Source organism: Eschrichtius robustus, chromosome 3 (assembly GCF_028021215.1).
Source record: "Eschrichtius robustus isolate mEscRob2 chromosome 3, mEscRob2.pri, whole genome shotgun sequence".
Classification (NCBI taxonomy): domain Eukaryota; kingdom Metazoa; phylum Chordata; class Mammalia; order Artiodactyla; family Eschrichtiidae; genus Eschrichtius; species Eschrichtius robustus.
The window spans coordinates 791,146-813,970 of NC_090826.1; the positions used below are offsets into that span (position 1 = coordinate 791,146).

At 60.0% G+C, this 22,825-nt stretch overlaps 1 protein-coding gene across 2 annotated transcripts; it reads left to right on the forward strand.

Moving 5' to 3' along the window:
• Positions 1 to 5,631: 5,631 nt before the first annotated feature.
• Positions 5,632 to 22,685, forward strand: LOC137761762 (ATPase family AAA domain-containing protein 3). Of its 2 annotated transcripts, none has more exons than XM_068538674.1 (16): positions 5,632 to 5,921; positions 8,199 to 8,275; positions 8,896 to 8,997; positions 9,088 to 9,147; positions 9,583 to 9,652; positions 9,848 to 10,013; positions 10,183 to 10,252; positions 10,634 to 10,789; positions 11,301 to 11,357; positions 11,538 to 11,663; positions 11,868 to 11,992; positions 13,107 to 13,158; positions 13,480 to 13,550; positions 14,312 to 14,479; positions 15,512 to 15,653; positions 21,856 to 22,685. In XM_068538674.1, exons 1-16 carry the CDS (start codon positions 5,720 to 5,722, stop codon positions 22,003 to 22,005), a joined length of 1,794 nt encoding a protein of 597 aa, XP_068394775.1. In that variant the 5' UTR covers positions 5,632 to 5,719; the 3' UTR covers positions 22,006 to 22,685. The 2 variants fall into 2 exon arrangements, with proteins under 2 accessions (XP_068394775.1, XP_068394776.1); XM_068538675.1 differs by having other exon boundaries at positions 15,545 to 15,653.
• Positions 22,686 to 22,825: the final 140 nt, after the last annotated feature.

Consider the following 22,825-nt stretch of genomic DNA (forward strand, 5'->3'; position numbering starts at 1 on the left):
CCAGTTCAGTGTGCTCGGCGTTCGTGGGGGCAGGCTGTGTGTGAACCCAGAGACCCCTGCCCTGCCTGTGTGAGCAGAGTGGGGAGCGGGGCTAAGTTGATGAGTCAGACGCAGGGGCAGATGGTAGTGTCTGGCCAGGCCAGACTTGGGTGGTGGGGCCGTGTGGGTGGGTGTTGTTTCTCCTCCATGTCCCCCAACCCCCTCAAGGCAGGCTGAGGGAAGCCTGGGACTGGACTGTGCCACTGCAGGTTTCTGCTTACACCCTGAGCGGCGTTCAGCAGTCAGCTGAGGGTCAGAGGCTCCTGTGATCTCAGCAGCTGGCCCCATCCCAAGGCTGGTGAGCGTGAACAGCAGGGTCCCAGGGTCCCAGACAGCACTGACCAGGGAGGGGAACCCTCCCCGGGCCTGGGACCTGGGCCTGATCCATCCCTGATGGGCAGAATTCCCCCTGTGGAGGCCTGCATCCCCCACCCCAATCCCCTGGGTGCTCGCGGGTCACAGCCCACTGGGCACCCAGAGGGGCACCCCTTTCATGCTGCACCCCTGAGCCCAGCTTGCGGTGCACCGTGCAGGCGGCAGGAGAAAAAGCAGGAGGTGCTGGTGGGGCGTTTCCTAGTGGCTCAGTCACATACTAAAGACAAGTTGGGCTGTGAGCCCCTTCCCCAAAAACATGCCTCCAACCCCGAGAGAGGGCAGAGCAGCTGGAAGACGCACGCCCCCACCCCCTGGAAGAGGCTCCAGCCTCGCCTCATCTCTGCTGGACGCTGAGGCCCAGAGAGAGGAGCCCCACACCCACCACCAGGCCAAGGAACGCCCCTCCGGGAAGCCCTTGTCTCGGAAGTGCCGCCCTTGCATCATCCCAGGCAGTTCTTAAAGGTCTTGGAGTCTGGGCCACGTCTGGAAAGAGTCTCCAGGAAACAGCTTTGTCCCGGTCTCCACCCCTTCCCTCTACATCCCCTGACTCGCAGGCCCTGGCTCCGTGGCCCACTCTGGGTCTGGGGCCCAGGCTGAGGCCTGCAGGGACTTACACGTGCCACTTCCTAAGGCAACTGCGAGCTTCTGGGAGCACCTGAAAGTCAGAAAGGGCCGTGCAGGAGGTTATGATCCGCATGGCAGCCCCGGTGCCTGCGGCAGGAGTGGGCCAGGCGGGGGAGGATCCTGCCGCTTCTAGGGGACCCCAAAGGGAGGCTCCTCTGGTGATGCTGGGCGGGCACAGTTCTCACACTCACGAAGGTTGCTGCCACTTCCTAACTTGACGAGGAGAAGCCAAGGATTTCCCCAAGGCTGCATGTCACACTCATCCCGCGTGGGGTCTTCCCTGCAGCCCAGGGCTTGCCTGACGGCAGGGAGCTGCGAGGGCCAGGTAATGGACAAAGGCTGTCTGTGAGAAGGCCAGATGGCTGCTGGGTCTGGATCAGGTCTCCGGAGGTGGGTGTCCATAAGTGGGTGGTGCAGCCACTGGTAGTTCCCTGGAGCAGGAGCTGTTACCATGGCGACAGAAATAAATGGTGTCAGGCCGCTGAGTGAGACGTGTGAGTCCTCACAGCCTCCTGCTGTGGTGAGGGGGCAGCTCAGGAAGCTTGAGGCCGACAGCGGTGTGTCTGTGCTTTTCTTCTGGGATGAAAAATTTTCTTCCAACATCCATTAAAACAAAAATGCCAGTGGAAGTCATAGCTCCCCCTAGAGGTGAGTGTGGTGAGGAGGGCCCCCCCCAACCCTGGAGACCCTCCCCCGCAGGTCCCAGTCCTTAGGTGGGAGGTGGAGAGGGCAGGGTGTGCTTCTGGCTGCCGGCCGTCGGCAGGGGGCTCCCGGGCCAGAGCCCTTCTTGGGAAGGGAGAGGGCTGAGGTCTCCCAGGCAGGGGCGGGGTGGGGCGGGCGGGAACCCTGTTCACTGACATGTTCTCACCAGGAGTTAAAACTCCTGCCACTCATTGCTTATGTTTCAGAAGTGTCCGTGAATGCACCCATGACAAATTATATCGTCCTAGCCACAGACACTAAAGCCTCGCAGGAAGGACAGGCTCCCGTCCCCACCAGGTGTGTGCACGAGCACAGGGAGAGCAGTGGGTGGCCAGCGGCTTGCCTGAGCCCCTGACCACAGTGTCCACGGGAGCGGAGGCCACGACCACCCGGCTCTGGTGCCGCACGCGGGGTGCACAGCACTTCCCAAGGGAGGGGGTGAGAGCCACGAGCTTCTGAACTCGCTGTGGGCCTGGGGCCCTGGCCAGCTCCCAGGCCCGCTTCTTCCTCTGCCCCAGGGCCAGCCCCTACTGGACATGAGGGCACTGGAGGCTGGTCCCAAAGGCGCCACTCCCAGCCCCTCCCAGACGACACCGGGGCTCCATCAGTGCCACAGGGCTTGAGCGACTTGCTTCCAAGGTCTGTCCAGACTATGCAGCTGACCCGGCTCTTCTCCTGGGAAGGCAGAGGTCCCAGCTCAGCCCTTCAAGGGGCAGCCAACGCTCACGGCATGTCTCCTGTCCTCAGCGTGGTGGCCGGGCAGCTGAGCGCCTGTGCTGAGGGTCCCCGCACCCTGCGTGCCTCTGGGGATGGCCTGGCTGTGCTGGCCTTCTGCTGGGTGGGCCTGTCGGTCCAGCTGGTGGGGAGGTGGGGCGTGGCTCCCGGGGGGAGGGGAGAGCCGCTTGCTTGCCTGCTCGCCAAGAGCAAACACAATGCAGGAAAATGAGGCCCTGAGGGCTCCGTGCTCCCTCCCCTCGTAGCCTCTTCACCCCGGAGCCAGGAGGGGAGGAGCTGCAGGGGACCTACGGAGAGGGCTTTGGTGGGTAGGGTGGGGACCAGCAGCCGGAGGCCCTGCCCCGGGGGACCAGGCCGGGCCAGCAGCTTTTCTTTCGGCTGGGCTGGGGCGCGTGAGCTGGGGTTCCAGAGACTGGAACCAGCAGGTCCTGTTGGAACCTGAAAAGAGAATGGGAGCGGAGGGGGCCCGGCTGCGTGAGGGAGAGAGATCCGCCCCTGAAGGCCCAACTGTCCTAGGAGAGCAGGACCGAAGAGTGATGCTGGGGGGCTCCAAATTCAAGTGGACAGGCTTCTGTCCCTGGGAGACACTGGGCAGGTTGGGCAGCTGGCGCTGCAGCCTCAGTGCTGGGAAGTCCTGGGGCCTGACGGAAAGCCCCAGCTCCCCAAGGGTCTGGCCAGATGCAGGGGACTCAGGAGCCACACCTGCTGGCCAGGCTCTGGGGGCAGAGTCCTCTGCACTGGGCCTGGGTGGGGCCCACTCTGCTCCTGCTGGCTTGGGCTCTCGGGGGCAGCTGTGTCCCCTCACCCTGGGCTCAAGGTCAGGCTGGAGGCCAAGCTGTCCACCTGCACCTTTAACTTCTGCAGTCTCTCCTCCAGGTCTTCAAAGCTGGAGGACTCCTTCAGAGAAAAAAAAATGTCCTGTGGGGAGGGGGGATGTTGGGGGAATCCTGTCAGCAAAACAGCGCAGCATGGGCGGCTGAGAACCCCACGTTTGTCAAACATGAACACGTCAGGTAGAAAGCATCATCCTAATTCCCTTTTATTAACTTAGTGTCTTTAGGAAAGCTGTGTCTGTCCTGCCTAGTGGCTTCCACCTAAGACTTCAAGTGATAAACACAAGTGGACGGGACATTCTGCGTGGTCCATTGGAAATCGGAAAGTGTGAGCCGCACTGCTCTGATGAGGGAACCTGGAAGGAACCCCTCCATCAAAGGGAGGAAGTGCAAGCACTTAAATCTTAAGACAACAACTTAAGATTTCTGTTTTTTAAGCCAAGTTAAACGAAACTGACTTTTTTGTGAAACTGACTTAAAGAAATATATATTTATTTGGCTGCCCTGGGTCTTAATTGCAGCATGTGGGATTTTTTGTTTGTTGTTTGTTTGTTTTAGTTGCAGCATGCAGAATCTTTAGTTGCGGCATGCGGGATCTTTATTTTAAAATAATTTTTATTATTATTACTTTTTAATTTTTTGTTATTTTTTTATTTATTGTGGCTGTGCTGGGTCTTCGTTGCAGCATGCAGGCCCTTTGTTGCGGCATGCAGGCTCAGTAGTTGGGGTATGTAGGGTCTTAGTTCCCCGACCAGGGATCCAACCCAGGGCCCCTGCATTGGGAGCATGGAGTCTTAACTGCTGGACCACCAGGGAAGTCCCTGAAACTGACTTTTTAAACGCAGAGCTTTATTTTCAATTACTCCTTGTCATACAAAAGTACACAAGCTTTCCAAATGCTGGCCTGTGGATGGAGCTAGAGAGTTGCCTGTGACCCAGGACTTCACCTCTCTTAACCATTTCTTCTTTATCCAGCGAAGCCAGCCTGGGGTTCTATTGGTTGTATGGTTTGTGGCTGGTCTGTAGAGACCTTGATGATGGCCAATGAGGGACATCTTTGGTTTTTCTCTTCATTTGGGGAAACGAAACAAACAACAAACCCCAGACAGAATTATCTTAGATTTTTTTTTTTTTCCTATTTTTCTTCAGGCTTAAGATTAAGACTGTTTTCAATCTAGTGGAGAAACTCCGTATAATACTGGGAACTCAACAAATTCCATCAGGGAAAGAACGCAGGGGCAACTTGGATATTGGCCCAAGAAGAAATCTCTGCTAACTTTGGACACTGGGTTCTAGAGCAAGGCTGGCCTGTGTCCATCCTTGTCTCCCTCTGCCCCAGGCGGTCCAGCCTGCACCTTGGTCCCTGAAGCAGGCACGTGGCCTCGGGGGGTTCCCAAGGAGAAACCTCACCAGGCAGTGACCAGAGCCAGGACCCCTGGGCCTTGAGGAGCTCTCCTTGCGCGAGGGCGCCCTCTGTGGGGCCTCGGGGGCTCTGCCGTCCCATACTTCTGGGGTTGCAGAGCTCTGTCCCCTCCCTTGGGAGCCACTTTACCTACAGCCACGGACCGCTGAGTTTTGCTGTGACGCCGAAGAGGAGGCAAGGGAGACCCCTTCATTCTACTGACGGTTGCGGGAGATTGGCCGGGGCCGCGCTTCCGCCCTTCCATCATCTCCGTAGCACTGACTATGCGCTAGCACCGAGACCCACTAAGCACCGGGCCGGCTTGCCCCGCGCCGGACACGCCCGGCCCGTAGGGCGGCCCGCCCTGCGCTGGACACGGCCGGCCCGTGCTCCGCTGTCCGAGGGGGCCGCTCAGCCCGCGGCGCCGGCGCCTGCTTTCGGCCCCAGTCCCCGGCCCCCCGACCCCGCGCCCGCCCCGGGCGGGGTCCTCCCCCGCCTATCGGCCGCGTCCCACACTCTTCCTCTCGTAGCCTCTCCCTCGGTCGGGACGCCGCGCATCAATCAAGTGGCCTCGGCTCCAGCACTGGCCTCTCTGCGGCCCCGGGGGCCGGAACTCTGTGGGCGCCCATAGCAACGGGGCTGGTGTCGTTGCCACGCGGAAATGACGTACCCAAGGGCGCGCACGCGCCCAGACCCTCAATTTCGTCCCTGACCAACCCCGGTCACCTGGCACCTCGCCCCGCCCCCTGACGGCCTACCCGCCCCCTCCGCGGCTCCTGCAATCGCTGCAGCGATGCCGTGACGTCACGGTTCTCGCAGCCAATCCGAGGGCCGCGCGGGGGACATGGACCTCACGCGCATCCGTCGCCCGGGAGGAAGGGCTGCCGCCGCGCCTGCGCAGTCTCTACCGCCGGCTCGCGGCGCGTGGACCGTGCTCTGCGCCGTGCGCGTCCACGCGGCTCCGGGTTCCGGCGGCGGCGGCGGCGGCGACGCGTGGCGCTCGCGAGCCATGTCGTGGCTCTTCGGCATCAAGGGCCCCAAGGGCGAAGGCGCGGGGCCGCCGCTTCCCCTGCCGCCCGTGCAGCCCGGGGCCGAGGGCGGCGGGGACCGCGGCGCGGGGGACCGGCCTGCGCCCAAGGACAAATGGAGCAACTTCGACCCGACGGGCCTGGAGCGCGCGGCCAAGGCGGCACGCGAGCTGGAGCACTCGCGTGAGTGCGGGGTGTGGGCGCGGGCAGGGCGGCCGGGCGGCGGGCTCGGGGGCACGGTGGCCCTTAATGGTCTGAGGGATCGAGCGGCGAGTGGCCGTCGGGGGGAAACCGGTCTCCAGCGGTAAGCCCGCCGGAGCCACCCTGCGTGCAGGGAAGTTCGGGATCCCCTGACCCTCTGGCATCTTCCCGGTTGCCACGCGTCCTTCAAGTGGGGAAACCGGTGCCGAGGGGACTCAGAGGCTACAGGTAGCAGCTGGCAGGGCTGCACCCTGGTCTCCAGTTAGCGCCTCTTGCCGTCTCCACGTGGAACGGCCAAGGGTGGCCAGCTCGGGGATCCGTCCGCGGTGGTTGCTCGGCAGTTTTCCGCTTAAGAAAGGAGACGTGTTTGAGAGTCGTTGGTCTTAAGGGAAATAAAGCAGATTTGCATTTATCATTGGAAAAGGCTAGCGTTCAGGTAGGCGAGGTCTATAAAGCAACAGATCAAGCAGCCCTGGGCCAGTTGATGACCTTCCTGACCCAGGCCTTCAAGACATCAGCGGTGAGTGTACCTTCACTAAGCCCATGGGTTTTTCTTACAACCTTCTTTTTTCCTGTGGCTTTAACAGTTTGTGTCAAGATTAATATTAAGGGTCTGGAACATAGCACATGCTGAGTAGATAATAGCTGAAAGGATACAGTGGCTCTTAAACTTTTAAGCAGAGGTGCTCTATTCTCAAAGGAGATCTTATAGAGCAGCGTTGTTGTGAGCAGAGGTGAGCACAATCTTCCTGTCTGAGGAGGGGGTGGCCTGGCACTTTGTGGCTCAGTCCCCGCCTTCCCGCTGGGGCCACGAGAACATCCTGGGCAAAGGTCTCCAGCCTTTCTGGTTCTCAGATCCTGGGAGGGACATTCAAAACATGTGGCTATTTGGGCCTGGGCCCAGAGCAGCCTGTTTCCTTAGGCCTAGCTGGAACACTCTCCTCCTCAGAGTGGGTATTAAGTATATTAGATGTATTAGGTTTGCAAGATAATTTCAGTCATCATCTGATGATTGAAGAGAGGCTTGCAGAGGAGCTTGAGAGACAATGGTTGGGTTTCAAGAAACCTCAGATGACGACAGACTTCTGACACGAGACCTAATTTCTTAGGTTTGTTGAGGGGGTTGGCCCATTCACCGTGCCCAGAATTTCAAAGTTTGCCTCCTTTTGGAATGTGAAGGCTGACTCTGAGGTCGTAGCTTGTGACTGGCGGGCTCGAGGGGGCCTGCGCTGAGCGATTTACGTGCTTTCTCCACCTCACTACATGGGTCGGAAGGCCTCAAAAAATAAGACAGATTGTGGTGGGGGGTAGAAGGGTGGACGTGTGGGCAGCAACCTGGGAGCGTGGTAGCATCAGGGGGGTGGGCTCATGGGGTCCCAACCTTCTCTCCGTGCTTTTATGTGTTAGAAAGTTTTTGTAGTGAAGCGTGGCGCATAGGAGAACCGTGTCATCACGGATCTATTAGAGAGGCCCGACGTGCAGGCTTTTTTAGCAAGGAGAGCACCGGACACTCACGTATTTCCACATGTGCATTCCACTGATGAAGAGAATACACCTGGAAGACGTCAGTCACACACACACGTGTTTCTAACATGTGGCCTGTGAAGAGCTGTCAGCCTGCGTGCATCGGCTTCTTTCTGGGTTTTGGTTTTGTTTTTTTTTTAACATTTATTTATTTGGCTGCACCAGGTCTTAGTTGCGGCATGCGAACTCGTAGTTGTGACACATGGGATCTAGTTCCCTGACCAGGGATCGAACCCGGGCCCCCTGCACTGGGAGCACGGAGTCTTAGCCACTGGACCACCAGGGAAGTCCCTTCTTTCTGGTTTAATCCTCGTTTGCCCCTTACGTTCTCGCCTGTCTGTGAATCAGCAACAGGTATCAGAAGCTCAGGAAAAATGTTTGCACTTGAAAAATAAAGGACGTTCTAGCCACAGGCTTGCTTTTTGTTTAATGGGGAAACGACCACCATGTTGACCCTCCTGCTGTCAACAGGTGGGCGGGGGCAGCCTCTCTGATGGAACCCTTTGGAATGTGACAGTCCCCTGGGGGGCGGATCTCACACACACGATTTCTGTTGGGGATGGAGCATACGTAGGTGGCCCTTGGAGGGAGGGGTGGCTGAGCAGGTCTGAGCAGGAACCAGGGTGGCCACGCGTGCGCTCAGGTCGAGGTGGGCTGTGGTGTCCCTGAGCAGCCCCTGGCACTCGTGAACACTCGCCCGGTGTCCGGATGCCCACACACCTGCCCCCGCTGCAGGACACGCCAAGGAGGCACTGAGTCTGGCACAGATGCAGGAGCAGACGCTTCAGCTGGAACATCAGGCCAAGCTCAAGGTGAGTGTGGGTGTGGTGCTGGCAGAGGTGGGCTGCAGCCCCGAGGCTGAGGGGCCCCCGGACAGACAGAACATGGGCGGTGGGTGCAGCACCTCCCTCTAGGATTTGAGGGAAGCGGGGATCAAAGACAGGTGTGTGGCCTGAGTTTTGCACAGAACTATCTGGAAGAGCAGGTGTGGGTGAGGAGTCTGGTCTCCCTGAGGGGGGGACTCCTGCCGTCACTCTGAGCACGTAGTGAGCGAGCGTAGGAAAGGCGCAGGCTCTACCCTCCACCACGGGCTGTTGTAAAGCGAATCAGAAAGCGAGCACGTGGCATAAGCCCAGCGGAAACGGTGTAGGGGGCTGGGGGAGTGACAGGCGCCCCAGGAGATCGTCTGGCTGCTTTGGGGCCTGGTCCTGTCCGTTTTCCTGGCTTCTCTCTGCCTGTGGGTCTGGGTCCTCCCGGGCCTAGGTGAGGCTGCAGCTGAGCGCCCACAGGCCTGTGGGGTGCAGGCCGGGCTGCATCCCTGCCCAGGGGCTGCACAGACCGTCCGGCTCCTTTGGAGCCCGCGCCGGGGAGGGGCGTTGGGGCGGGAGGCCTGGCTGGGCCCTGGGCTCAGGGCGGCCGGTGTGTCGCGCAGGAGTACGAGGCGGCCGTGGAGCAGCTGAAGGGCGAGCAGATCCGCGCGCAGGCCGAGGAGCGGAGGAAGACCCTGAGCGAGGAGACGCGGCAGCACCAGGCCGTGAGGAGGCGGGGGTGGGGGCGCGGGGCGCTCGGCGGGGCCCTTGGCTTCTGCGCCGGGCCGTGTTCACACCGCCCTCTCCCTCCCTAGAGGGCCCAGTACCAGGACAGGCTCTCCCGGCAGCGCTACGAGGACCAGCTGAGGCAGCAGGTGAGCTCTGCCCGGCGGCCCGTCTTCCCCGAGGGCAGGGGCCGCCCGGCAGCAACCGCTGTGTGGGAGGGGTGGGTGTCTGCCCGCGCCGCCCGGAGGGTCTCCCAGGTGGGACCCTGGCTGACGGGTCTGTGGGGGGCATTCAAACGTCGAGCCTGTTGTGGGCATTTTAGTTCTTAAATTAAACAGTCCAGCCAAAAGCCTGTTTTGTGAGGACAGCTGTGGGTCAGGGCTGCTCTGAAGCCGAGCTAGGCTGGGGGCCGCGGCTCCCGCCTCGGGCCGTGCAGCCTGCAGGCCTCAAGGTGACCGTCCCCTGGGGTCGGAGCCCCCGGCGTGATGGGACATCTCTGAGGCCGGAGCAGCTAACCTGTTGGTGTGATGTTGACCGTTTCCTAATCTCGAAGCTCTTCCCTTCCCCTTGTGGCTCCTGTTCAGCAACTTCTCAACGAGGAGAACCTACGGAAGCAGGAGGAGTCGGTGCAGAAGCAGGAGGCCCTGCGGCGAGGTAGGGCCCGGGCCTGGGAGCTCACGGGCCTCGCTTTAGGTCCTCCGCTTCCCAAGCGGCATGAAGCAGCGGGCGTGCTGAGCCCCTCGGGCGAGGTGGGTGGGGGGGTGCCCTGGGCTTGCTCTTCAGCCCCAGCGCTGGGTCGGGGGGCCGCGGGCCTCGGGCTGAGCGCTGCGCCCCGCTCTCCCATGGCAGCCACCGTGGAGCGGGAGATGGAGCTCCGGCACAAGAACGAGATGCTGCGGGTGGAGGCCGAGGCGCGTGCCCGGGCCAAGGCTGAGCGCGACAACGCCGACATCACCCGCGAGCAGATCCGCCTGAAGGCTGCTGAGCACCGCCAGACCATCCTGGAGTCCATCAGGTGAGGCCGTGCCCCGCGGGCATCCTCTTGCCCCTTCCCCTGAGCAGGCACCCCACTACTCCCCTGGCAGGTCCTTCTGCGGTGACCTTTGGGGCTGACCTTGGAGCCTGGGCTAGGCGTGCGGGCACAGCCCGGTTCCTTCCCGGTCATGCCACTGCTTCCCCTGCAGGACGGCTGGCACCGTGTTTGGTGAAGGATTCCATGCCTTTGTGACAGACTGGGACAAAGTGACAGCCACGGTAAACACCGCTGCCGTTTTCCTTGCGGTCTGTGTCACGTGTCGGGGTCTTTGCTGGCCGTGAGAGGCGCCTGGCGCTCTGAGCGTTCACAGACCTACGGCTGAGGTGGTCGCTGCTCCCGCGCCCCCCACTGCCACTGGAAAGCCACAAGTGATGCGGCCTTTGGGTTTGGGGCGCTCGGAACAGCTCAGTGTTGGCCCTGGTGGGGCTGGGAGGAGGGTGTGGGAGGGGTGCCGGGCATCCGTTTCATCTCCGCACCAGTGCCTGCCCTTTGGAAAGGTACTGGTGTGGCCCAGCTGAGACTCAGGGAGCTGGTGGGGGAGCCCCTCTTTTCTGCCGGGGATGGGGTGGGCGCCACCTGCCTCCTCTGCCCTGTTCCAGGTGGCTGGGCTGACGCTGCTGGCCGCTGGCATCTATTCCGCCAAGAACGCCACGTCGGCCATAGGGCGCTACGTGGAGACCCGTCTGGGGAAGCCGTCCCTGGTGCGGGAGACCTCTCGAATCACGCTGCTGGAGCTGCTGAGACACCCCGTGCAGGTAACCGTGGGCCTCCTGGGTCCGGGTGGCCTTACAGCCGAATCACACACGGGGCCCCTTCCCCTTTTTACCCAAGTACTGCCCTGTTCTCCTGCTCACTGATTTGCATTTGGCTTTTTCTTCTTGATGCTATTCCTCTGTCCGTGTGGCGTCAGCACTGGGGGGACCCTCACGCCCGTCCACTCTGTCCCTCTGTGGGTCTGTCGGCGTGACCATCCCCCTGAGTGGGCTGGAGGTTGTATACAAACTCCTGGGGCTCCAGCAAGCCATCTTCCTGTAAGAAGTTGCTGGAAGCAGCCCGGTGTCGGCTGCCTTCCTCAAGGGGAGCCAGGCTTCCTGCCTGGCATGGGTGCTGTGCACCCACGGGCAGTGCTGTGGGCTGTCGCTAGAGGTCAGCGTCGCCGACAGTCTCCCCTGCCGGCCTTCTCCTCCAGGAAAGCTGGTAACGCGTGTTCTGGGGTGGCTGCACCGTGGGCGCCGCCCTTGACCCTGATACCCCCGCCCCCCGCAGGTCAGCAGGCGGCTCCTCAGTAAGCCTCAGGACGCATTGGAGGGCGTCGTCCTCAGCGTAAGTGGGGCTGCCTCTCCCTGGGACCTTCCCGCCCGGGCGGGGCTGCTCCACCTTCCTGGAGTCCGGTTTGCTGGCTGAGCCCCAGCCAGGGAGAGGCGGCCTCTCGCGCAGACCCAGGCGCTCAGGAGGGATGGACTCAGCAGCAGAGCGCCCCCAAACCTGCATGTCCCCTGGCAGCCCAGCCTGGAGGCTCGCGTGCGGGACATCGCCATTGCCACGAGGAACACCAAGAAGAACAGGAGTCTATACCGGAATATCCTGATGTATGGACCACCTGGGACTGGCAAGACGTTGTTTGCCAGGGTGAGGGCACAGTAGTTGGGGGTTGTGGAGTCTCACCTACGGGGAAGAGGTGCTGTGGGCAGGGGACACATGGGAGGTGGCCCCTACCCAGCTCTTCCAGGCAGGGCATCTCCCCACACGCGGTCTGGCCCCCAGCGACCGGGGAGGTGGGGAGGTGAGGTGGAGGGCAGACGGAGCACACGTTAAAGTGCCTTTCCCACCCAGAAACTCGCGCTGCACTCAGGCATGGACTACGCCATCATGACGGGTGGGGATGTGACCCCCATGGGGCGGGACGGCGTGACCGCCATGCACAAGGTCTTCGACTGGGCCAGCACCAGCCGGCGAGGGTGAGCCGGGTGCCTCCTGGGTGGCCCTGGGGCTCCTGCTGGGAAGGGGGGTTGGTGACTTTCCCCACAGCCTGTCCCCAAGGTCCGGGAGCCTCTTGGTCCCAGAGACTTAGTTTTATTTTATTTTTGGCTGCGTTAGGTCTTCGTTGCTACGCGTGGGCTTTCTCTAGTTGCGGCGAGCGGGGGCTACTCTTCCTTGCAGTGCGCAGGCTTCTCATTGTGGTGGCTTCTCTTGTTGCAGAGCACGGGCTCTAGGCACGTGGGCTTCAGTAGTTGTGGCATGCAGGCTCAGTAGTTGTGGCGCACGGGCTCAGTAGTTGTGGTTCGTGGGCTGTAGGGTGCAGGCTTAGTAGTTGTGGCTCACGGGCTCAGTAGTTGTGGCTCACGGTCTCTAGAGCGCAGGCTCGGTAGTTGTGGCGCACGGGCTTAGTTGCTCCTCAGCATGTGGGATCTTCCCGGACCAGGGCTCGAACCCATGTCCCTTGCATTGGCAGGTGGATTCTTTTTTTTTCTTTCTTTTTTCTTTAAATTTTATTTATTTATTTATTTATTTATTTTTGGTTGCATTGGGTTAGGGTCAGGGTTGCTGCGTGCGGGCTTTCTCTAGTTGCAGCGAGCGGGGGCTACTCTTTGTTGTGGTGTGCGGGCTTCTCATTGCAGTGGCTTGTCTTGTTGCAGAGCACAGGCTTTAGGTGCATGGGCTTTAGTAGTTGTGGCACGTGGGCTCAGTAGTTGTGGCTCATGGGCTCTAGAGCGCAGGCTCAGTAGTTGTGGCGCACGGGCTTAGTTGCTCCGCGGCATGTGGGATCTTCCCGGACCAGGGCCTGAACCCGTGTCCCCTGCATTGGCAGGCGGATTCTTAACCACTGTGCCACCAGGGAAGTCCCGGCAGGCGGATTCTTAACCACTGCGCCACCAGGGAGGCCCAGTCCCGGAGACTTTAAAACGTTTAAGACAAGGGGTCACCAGCCTGTTTTTAGTTACTTTCTCGTGACACTGGCACTTGACACGCCCCCGTCTGCAGCCAAGGTCTGGGTCCCGGTGGGGGCAGCGCGAGGTTTGGGGTTCCCGCGGGGCCGTGCCCCACCCGGCTCACGTGGCCCTGCCCTTGCAGCCTCCTGCTCTTCGTGGACGAAGCAGACGCCTTTCTCAGGAAGCGAGCGACTGTGAGTGTCTGGAGGCCGCCCTCTGGCCTGGGCCGGGCCGGCCGCCGGGGAGCAGGCAGGGCGGGCGGCCCGGGCCGCGGCGTCTGCACTTCTGGGAAGGTCACCGGGACCTGCTCCTCAGCTGCGCTTTGTTCGTCCATTTTGTTTGAAAAGTGGAAGTTTAGCGTCTTTTTGGAGTCGAGCTTCAGCCTTCGAATTTAGATTCATTCTGTCGTGGACGGGCGGGGGCTGCGCCTTTCTGCGGAGCCTTTCCTTAGCGCCCCCGTGGCTGCTTATAGAACTCCGGCGTGCAGACCTGACGCCGGACTTTTCTCTCTGCAGGAGAAGATCAGCGAGGACCTCAGGGCCACCCTGAACGCCTTCCTGCACCGGACGGGCCAGCACAGCAGCAAGTGAGGAGAACCCGTGTGCGGGGGCCGTGGCACTGCCTCAGCTCACGCGGCTGCTGCGGGGCGGCCGACCGAGCAGGCTCACGCCTGACCCACGTGGCCAGACGCAGTGGGATGGCCAGTTGGGCGCCGTGGGGCGTCTGTGGAGCTGCGGAGACAACGTGCTGGGGACTCTGAGGCAGAGCCGAGGGGCACAGGCCCGTCCACAGGCCACTGCCCTTGGCTCAGGCCCTGGGCATTTCCGGCTGCCCATGAGATGCGTTGTCAGGGGCTCTCCCCACAGCCAGGGGCCCCAGGTCACAGGTTGCCCTAGGGTTGGGCTGGCCCCTCAGCCCCCTGCCCGCTGGTGGCATCTAGCCCTGCCGGTCAGCCACGTGGCTGCCACGCCAGAGCCACTAGCCTTGCCCGCTGCAGCTGCTGCCGGTGGAGACCCTACCCCCAGTGAGACCTCCGGGGGGCGTGTCGAGTTCCTGCTGAGTTGGCACCTCTGCTTAGCTGAACCCCAGGCTTCAAGACCCCAGCACTTGGTGTGGGAGGGGCAGGGGTCTGTCTCAGACCTGGGGCCCTGCGTCCCCGTCCCTCCTGCACACAGGGAGGCTTCCGTGGCTGGGCCACCAGTCGGGGAGAAGCACGAGCTGGGGCAAGACGGGGAGGGATGGGAGGCAGAGGGCAGCGCCCGTGCGGCGGGGTCTCGCGTGTTAGGAAGCCGCGCGGCGGGTTCTGCTGGCCCGGAACCCTGAGCTCTCGCCGTGCGCCGGCTGCAGGTTCATGCTGGTCCTGGCCACCAACCAGCCCGAGCAGCTTGACTGGGCCATCAATGACCGCATCGGCGAGATGGTCCGCTTCGACCTGCCGCAGCGGGAGGAGCGGGAGCGCCTGGTGAGAATGTATTTTGACAAGTATGTTCTTAAACCAGCCACAGAAGGAAAGCAGTAAGTGTCCCCGCCACCACAGCCGCTCCCTGCCCGTCACCGTGCCCCTGGGTTTCACGTGTGGGGTAATGACCGCCCATCACTGGTGGCCCTGCTGCCCCGCCCTGCCTTTGAAACGCTCAGATCCAGGCCGCAGTCAGGCCCTGGCAGTGACGGGCTGTGACGGCCCATTTCTGGCCTTGCTGAGCCTCCCTCTGGGCCCCTCCCCAGCACACAGCAGGGCCCACCAGGTCGGGGGTGCCCTCCCTGCTCGTCCAGGCCCTCTCTCACTGTTGTCGGGAGCGTTCCAGATAAGCCAGCGCTGGTCTATTTGTAACCCTCTCCGGGGACCAGATCTCAGCCCCACTGACCTGGTTCCCACCTGGCGCTGCCGAGCCGTCTTCTGTTCTGCGGCGGGCTTTGCCTGCCACTGCCACCCGTCTGTCAGCTGCCCCCAAGCTCTCTTATCTGGGTCTCTTTTCCCTTTTGCCCCTGGTTGGCCCCAGTCCCCCACCTCCCCAGCCTGCCTCCAGCTCCCGGTGGCACGTCCTAGCCCAGCTGCAGCCTGGACACTGCACGCAGCCTGAGGTCCTGAGGACTTTTTCACAGGAGTCTGAGCGGGCTCTCTTGGGCCTTCAGCCAGGCCTGACTGGGCCTGGGGTCCGCATGCGGGGGCGGGATTAGGAGTTCGGCTGCTGTCTGAGTGCTGGGCGGGGCCCCTGTCCCCAGGCAGGCGGTGGAGCTGGGAACAGGCCCCCAGAGCTCCTCTGTTCTTACACATCCTGAGTGGCCCCATGGCCGCCCGTGAGCCCAGCATGTGCCCCTCCCCGGGCCCCGTCTTGGGCTCCACGAGGAAGGGACATATGCCCAGCAGGGTAGGAAGGTGGAACGGCCAGACCTGGCCCCAGCAGTGGACGTTGGGCAGGGGGTAGCTCATTAAAGTGAGGGGGTCGGACATGTCCTGCCTGGGGTTTCCCAGCACAGGCTCCTGCTCTCCGTCTGTGTGGGAGCCTGGGTCCCTCACGGGTCTCTGCTCTGGCCTGGGTCCTGCAGGCGCCCAGACATCACTTGGGAACTCTTTACCAGGCGCTTGAAACTGGCCCAGTTTGACTACGGGAAGAAGTGCTCAGAGATCGCACAGCTGACGGAGGGCATGTCGGGCCGGGAGATCTCCCAGCTTGCCGTGGCGTGGCAGGTGAGCCGGGGGTGCGCCCCGCAGGCCAGGGCCCGACCGAGCCAGGGGCCCTCAGAGTGGTCGAAAGGTGCCTGGGCTGGCACCTGCACCTCCCCCCCACCAGGATGTTTCTGAGTGGTTTTCTGCACAGATGTGACATGATGCCCTCCCTTCCTGCCACCACCCTTCTCTGCCTCCCGCAGCAGGGAGGATGGGCCAGGGCCGTCCGTGGCTTCGCGTATTATGGTCCTTCCCAGTGTCATTCTGGCCCAGGTCAGACGGGGCCCTCTCAAATCAGCAGCATGTCCGGTGGTCATCAAGCTCAGTGTCTCAGGAGCCTGGGCTTTGTCCCAAGCTGGGGCCCAGGACAGTTGGCACAGCAAACTGCAGATGGGTGGAGGGTCCGGGGGACACAGCCTGGGCCGGGGATGCAGCATCCGTGAGCTGTCGGCGGGCTCATCCGAGGGCACAGGACGTGAGGAGCCAGGAGGTGACTGCCCTGATAAGGAGTCAGGCGTCTCCTTCCCAGCCCCGAGAGGGAGACTGCTGCCTTCAGGACTGTCTGCGGGGGCGTGAAGGCCTCGGGTGTTCTGGCTTTTTGGATGGGTTTGCTGAGTCCTGAGGGTCTGAGGACAGCTGGACCACGGGAGGTGATTCCATCTTCACCTTGTGGCTCAGGGCACACAGGCCAGAGTGGCCCTTGTCATTCCCAATACCCAGGCTTTCATCTGAAACATCCCAGCAGTGGTTCCAAGGGTGCCCAGGGCAGGGAAGCCCATTGACCCCCAGGAGCCTTGGGTGCAGCCATTCAGAACAAGTTTCCCTGTGGTCCTTGCCAGGTGGAGGGTGCTGAGTGGCCACGTGACAACCTGGCCACTGTCAACTTAGCACGAATGCTAAGTAGACATCTGCTTGGATTTGAACATCCTTGCCCAGATACACAGGGGGGCTGTATTAGTCAGAATGAACTAGGTCATGCTGCTGTAACAAACAGCTCCAGATTGCAAACTCTGTCCTCTTGTGAGTCACAGGGTGCTCTGCTCCAGGCTGGCCTCACTCAGGAACCAGGCCTCACGAGGTTGGCTGTTTCCACGACCAACAAAGTGGCGAACAGGGTGGCTTAGCCTGGGCAGCCGTGACAAAATCCCACAGCCAGGCGCTTGAACAGACATTCATCTCATGGTTCTAGAGGCTGGAGGTCCCAAATCGGGATGCCAGTGAGGGGGGTTCCAATGCGGGTCCGCTTCCTGGCTGCCAGCCAGCCGCCTTCTTGCTGTGTGCTTGTGCAGAGCCCTTGGGGGTATCTTCGTACAAGGACGCCAGTCCTGTAGGATCAGGGCCCCACCCTTAGGACCTCACCCAACCTGAATCGCTTCCTTAGAAGCCCCATCTCCACGTGCAGCCACACTGGGGGTTAGGGCTTCAGCGTGAGCTCAGGGCCAACAAATGCTCAGTCCCAGTGGCGCTCAGTCCCAGTGGTGGGGAACACCCTGGCACACCTCCCCTCCCCCACCTTGCCCTGCCCTGCCCTGCTCTCCCTGCTCGTTGGGGAACCAGGGGACAGGCCTGTGTGTGCCTGCGTGTGGGGAGCTGAGGGTAGTGGACCCCGCACGCGCGTGGGAGGGTGAGCGTCTGCGTGTGGAGCCCCAGAGCCCGTGGGTGCTCCCCCTGTGTGTCCAGCCCCTGGGCAGCTGGGCCCTGGGCATGTCTGCTAGTCCCCACCCCCACCCCCTGCGAGAGAGGGCCAAAACGCCTTAGGGGTCCCACCGTCTGGGACAGAACATGTCAGTGTGTCCCCTTGGAGTTTCTCCCCTGTGGCCCCAGGTGCACGGGGCTGGGCTGCTGTGGTGGCTCCTGCCCACCCTCCTCCTCCCTCCGGGCTGAGCAGCCCGGGACCCGTGCATCTGCTCCCTGAAGCCCACCTGCTGGTGTCGCATGGACCCCGCTGCAGCTGCCACCCCTGTGTGATGGTTTTGCCAGTGCAAGTCCGTGCTTCTTACCCTGCAGCTACCTATCATGGGGACCTACTGGTTTTTTTTTTTTTAACATAAAACTCATTATTTTAACCATTTTTAAATGCACAGCTCTGGCACTGAGCACATTTCACACTGTTGTGCAACCATCACCACCGTCCGGTCTCCAGAACTTTCTCTTCTTTCTGAACTGAAACCCTGTCCCCATTAGACGCTCACTCCCTCCCCCAGCCCTGGCCCCCACCCTCCTGCTTCCTGTCTCTTGAGTGTGCTTCCTCCAGGGGCCTGATGAGGGATCATACAGGATTTGTCCTTTTGTAACTGGCTTATTCACTGAGCACAGTGTCCTCGAGGTTCATCCGTGTTGCAGCAGGTGTCAGTCTTTTCCCTTGTTGGGCTGCCTGGTACCCCAGAGTGCGGTGGATGCCCCTTGCGCACCCATCCAGCTGTGGATGGACACTTAGGTCGTTTCCACCTCTTGGCTGTTGTGCATAGTGCTGCTGTGAAGGGGTTTAGCCTGTTTGCAGTTTTGTCGTGCACATTCTCACAAGTGGAATGGCTGCTCACACGGTAATTCTGTGTCTGCTCTTTGAGGAACCTCCGTACTGTCTTCCACAGCAGTGGTGCACCTGCGTCCCAGGTTCCCCATATCCTCGCCAACACTGGTTTCTGTTTTTTGATGGCGGTCATGGGTGTGAGGTGGTGTCTCGCTGTGCCGTTGATTCGCGTTCCCTGATCAGTGATGCTGAGCATCTTGTCATGAGCCTGTTGGCCGTGTGTGTCTTCCTTCGAGAAAGGTCTGTTCGAGTCCTTTGACCTTTTTTGAACCGGGTTGTTTGAGGTTTTCTTGTTGAATTGTAGGGGTTCTTTATGTATTCTGGATATTAACCTTGTATCAGATAGTAGTTTGCAAACATTTTCCCGTTTTCTGTGGGTTGCCTTTTTTACTCTGTTGATAGTGTCCTTTGAAGCACAAAAGTATTTAATTTTGATGAAGTCCGATTTTTATCTATTTTTTTCTTTTGTCACCTGCTTTTACTGTTGTAGCCAACAAGTCATTGCTAAATCCAATGTCTGGAAGCTTCTCCCATCTGTTTTTATCTACGAGGTTTATAGTTTGGGGTCTTATGTTTAGATCTCTGATCCCTTTAGAGTTGATTTTTGTATATAGGGTACAACTTTGTTCTTCTGTATGTGAATCCAGTTTTCCCAGCACCATTTGTTGAAAAGACTGTCGTTTCCATTCAGTGATCTCAGCATCCTTGTTGGAGGTCACTTGACCATATGTGAGGGTTTATTTCTGGGCTCTTTGTTCTATTCCACTGGCCTGTGTCTGTCTTAGTGCCAGTACCACACTGTCTTGATCACTGTAGCTTTGTAGTAGATTTTAAAATCGGGATATGTGAGACTTCCAACATGTTCTTATTGAAGATTGTTTTGGCTGCTTGGGGCCCCTTGAGATTGCATATGAATTTTGGGGTGGATTTTTTTTTTTTAATTTCTGCGAAAAACATCATTGAAATTTTGATAGGGATTGCATTGAATCTGTAGATTGCGTTGGGTAGTACTGACGTCATAACAACGTTGTCTTCCAATGCATGAACACAGATATTTTCCTATGTCTTCACGTCCTTAATTCTAGCAACATTTTCTAGTTTTCAGTGTACAAGGCTTTCACCTTCTTAGGTAAGGTAACTCCTAAGTATTTTATTGTTTTCGATGGTGTTGTAAATAGAATTGTTTTCTTAATTTCTTTTCCAATTATTCAGTGTTACTGTGTAGAGACACGAATGGTTTTGTGCGTTAATTTTGTGTCCAGCAACTTTGCTGAATTTATTACTTAGGGTTTACTGTATATAATGAGATCATATCACCTGCAGACAGTTAATTTTACTTCTTCCTTTCCAGTCTGGATGTCTTTTATTTCTTTTTTTTGCTTGATTGATCTGTCTACAATTTCTAGTGCTCTGTTGACTGGAAGTGGTGAAAACGGGCATCCTTGCCTTGATCCTGATCTCAGAGGAAAAGCTTTCAGTCTTTCACCATTGACATGATGTTTGCTGATGTTTTCTTATACGGCTTTTATCAGGATGAGGAAATTTCCTCATATTCCTAGTTTATTGTTTGTTTGTTTGGCTGCGCTGCACGGCTTGAGGGATCTTAGTTCCCTGACCAGGGATCATACCCGGGCCCTTGGCAGTGAAAGTGTGGAGTCCTAACCCCTGGACTGCCAGGGAATTCCCCCTTGTTGATTGTTTTCATCAAGAAAGGGTGTTGAATTTTGCCAAATGTTTTTCTGTATTAATTGAGACAATCAAGTGGTTTTTGTCCTTCATTCTGTTAATTACTTACCTAGGTTGATTTTTCCCTAGGTGAACCATCCTTGCACTCCAGGAAAAAAATCCCACTTGGTTGCGGTGTATAATCCTTTCAGTATGCTACCGAGTTTGGTTGTTAGTATTTCGTTGAGGGTTTTGCATCAGTTTTCACAGAGGCTCTGGGTCTGTGTGGTGTTTTGTCTGGTTTTAGTATCAGGGTGATGTTGGCCTCAGAGTGAGTTAGGAAGTGTTCCTTTCTCCCCAGTGTTTGGAAGAGTTTGAGAAGGATGGGTGTTAGTTCTCCTTTAAGCTTTTTTCAGTGAATTTGTTTGTTTTGGAATAATTCCAGGTTCACAGAAATGTCGCAAGGCTAGCACAGCTCCCTCTACACTGTGGCCGTTTCACCACATCCCTCGATTCCACCTCAGACGTGATCTCTTCCTGAACCCACCCAAATGCCCATGACATTCAGTCCTCCTGTCTCGGGCTTCCCTGGGCTGTGACAGTTCTCAGGCGTCCCTTGTTTCTGACGGTCCCGGCAGTTTTGAGGAGTGCTGTAGGACGTCCCTCGTTGGGTCTGTCTGATAGCTTTCTCATGAGCGGACTGGGATTGTGGGATTTTGGAGGAGACCAGAGGTGAGGTCCCCTTCTGGTCACGTCGTATCAGGGGGCACCAGACATCCACACCACGTCACAGGGATGTTGGCCTGGATCCCCTGGTTACCGTGGTGCCCGCCTGGCTTCTCCTTGGTAAAGTCGCTGCACACCCTCTACCTGCCCCTTCCCACCAGGGACCCCCTCTGGCTGCCACCCCACCTCCTCAGCTGCTTTGCAGAACTCGTGCTCTTCGCGGGAGGCCTCAGGGACGGCCCCTCCCTCCACAGCTTCAGCCAGGCGCTGAGGACAGCCGTGTCCCATGGATGGGGCCAGCCTGGGGGAGCAAAGTGACTGGTCATCTCAGATGGTGGGAACTTGCTCCCTGTGTCCTGCGTGGGCTGAGGCTCCTGAGGGACCTAGAGAGAAACAGCTGGACTGGCTTGGGCTCCCTGCTCAGTGGATACTTGAGTGCACATGTCAGAGCCACAAGCTGGGTGACAGGAAGCAGATGGGGCACTGGGTCACCCAGGAGGCGTGCAGCCTGGCCAGAGGTGACCTGCCTTGGCAGCCAAAGTGCTGTGGACCACACTGGGGCCCGATGAGCCGAACTTTGGACGTGCACGGCCGGGGAGCCTGGGCATCGCAGGTGCAGAGTGCCGCCGGCGGCCTGGACTGCAGCAGCCCGCGGTTCTGGGAGAACCATCTGCAGACAGTGGGGCCCCGGGTGCTCCGCGTGGAGGGCAGTTTGGCTCCAGGGGCTCTGCCTCTCTCTGGTGTCTGCGTGGCCTATGGTGGGTCTGTCGGCTGCTCCCTGGCCCTGAGCGCAGCCCTGCTATCCACGGGGCAGGGCCCTCCGGTCTGCGGTTGGGCGCTGGGCTGCTCCCTGACAGCGGGCCTCTGGGTTTCTCTTCTTCGAAAGTCACTGAGGAAGCCAGGGGAGCAGGCAGCACTGGCGCCAGCCGGGGGCGCGGGGATGGCGGCCGCTCGGGGCTTGCAGGGTCACCTGCGAGCGCGTGTGTGCGGCCGCGTGTTGGCGTGCGCCTTGGGCTGAGCGGCCAGGCCCCTCCTGCAGCCGAGCGCAGGCCCCGGAGAGCAGCCCACGTTTTGCCCCCGCCCGCCCCTGCCCCAGAGGAGTTGGGTTCTGGAGGGCATCTCCATGGTGGGCGGCAAGTGCAGCAAGGATGGGGCTGGCCAGGCTGCCTTGTGCCTGGGTCAGGCCGTGGCCTACACGGGTGAGTGGTGACTGGTGGGCCCTGAGAAGCCTCAGGCTGAAGCCCTTCCCCCACGCGGGCAGCCCCTCTGCTGCCCTGCCTCAGTGCTCCCTTCCCCTGCCAGGCCATGGCATATGCCTCTGAGGATGGGGTCCTCACCGAGGCCATGATGGACGCCCGGGTCCAGGATGCCATCCAGCAGCACAAGCAGAAGATGCAGTGGCTGAAGGCGGAGGGGAGCCGGCCCCTGCTCCCAAGCTCACAGGCCGCGTGAGACGGGCCTGGACGCCTGCAGCACGCGGACCAGGTGGCATCACCAAGAAGAAACACCCAGGCGCCCGGCTCCCAGCGGATGTGGCGGCACCACACAGCCGCCCCCCTCCTGGCGTGTGTGATCTTCCTCTGGTCAGGCCCAGGGCGGCAGGGCAGCGTTAAAGGCCTCTGCTCAGGACCAGCTGTGCTGTGCAGCCTTGAGGCGGGGTTGGTTCCTCTGACCCCCCAGCCGTCCCCAGGACACTCCTGGGAGACGTGTCCCTCCAGGCCCGGCCCAGACGGGGAGCAGGCACTGTCCGCCATGCCTGGGGCAGCAGCCAAGCTGGCAGCACAGCTTCCCAGGCAGATGCTGGCTGCTGCAGCTGTGACCAACAGTCGGGGGCCCGGCCAAGGGCGGGGACCTGACCTTGCCCAGTCCCTCCCAGGGCCAGAACCGAGCCCATGATGAGCAGAGCTGGCCTCTGTGCAGCCCAGTGTGCCCACCGCTGTCCTCGGGAGGGGAGTGCCCTTGAGGTCTGTGAACCCGTAAACCCAGGTGCCGAGAGCCAGCCCACCGACATGCGATGGCCAAGGATGTGCGGAGCAGGGGGACTGTCCAGCCCACAGAAGCCCAAGCTCTCCCGGATTGGAATTGGGGGTCTTTTTATCCAGAATCTAATAAAAACTGACAGATACGTCTCAGTGACTGTCTCATGGCTGATGTGCGGATCCCTGGGTCAGAGGCGAAAAGAAGAAGCAGAGGCTGGAGCTTTCTGGAGAATTTACTGACCAGCAGGGGTGGGAGTCACAGTGAGGCGCCTAACCGGGGCTGCCGCCGCGGG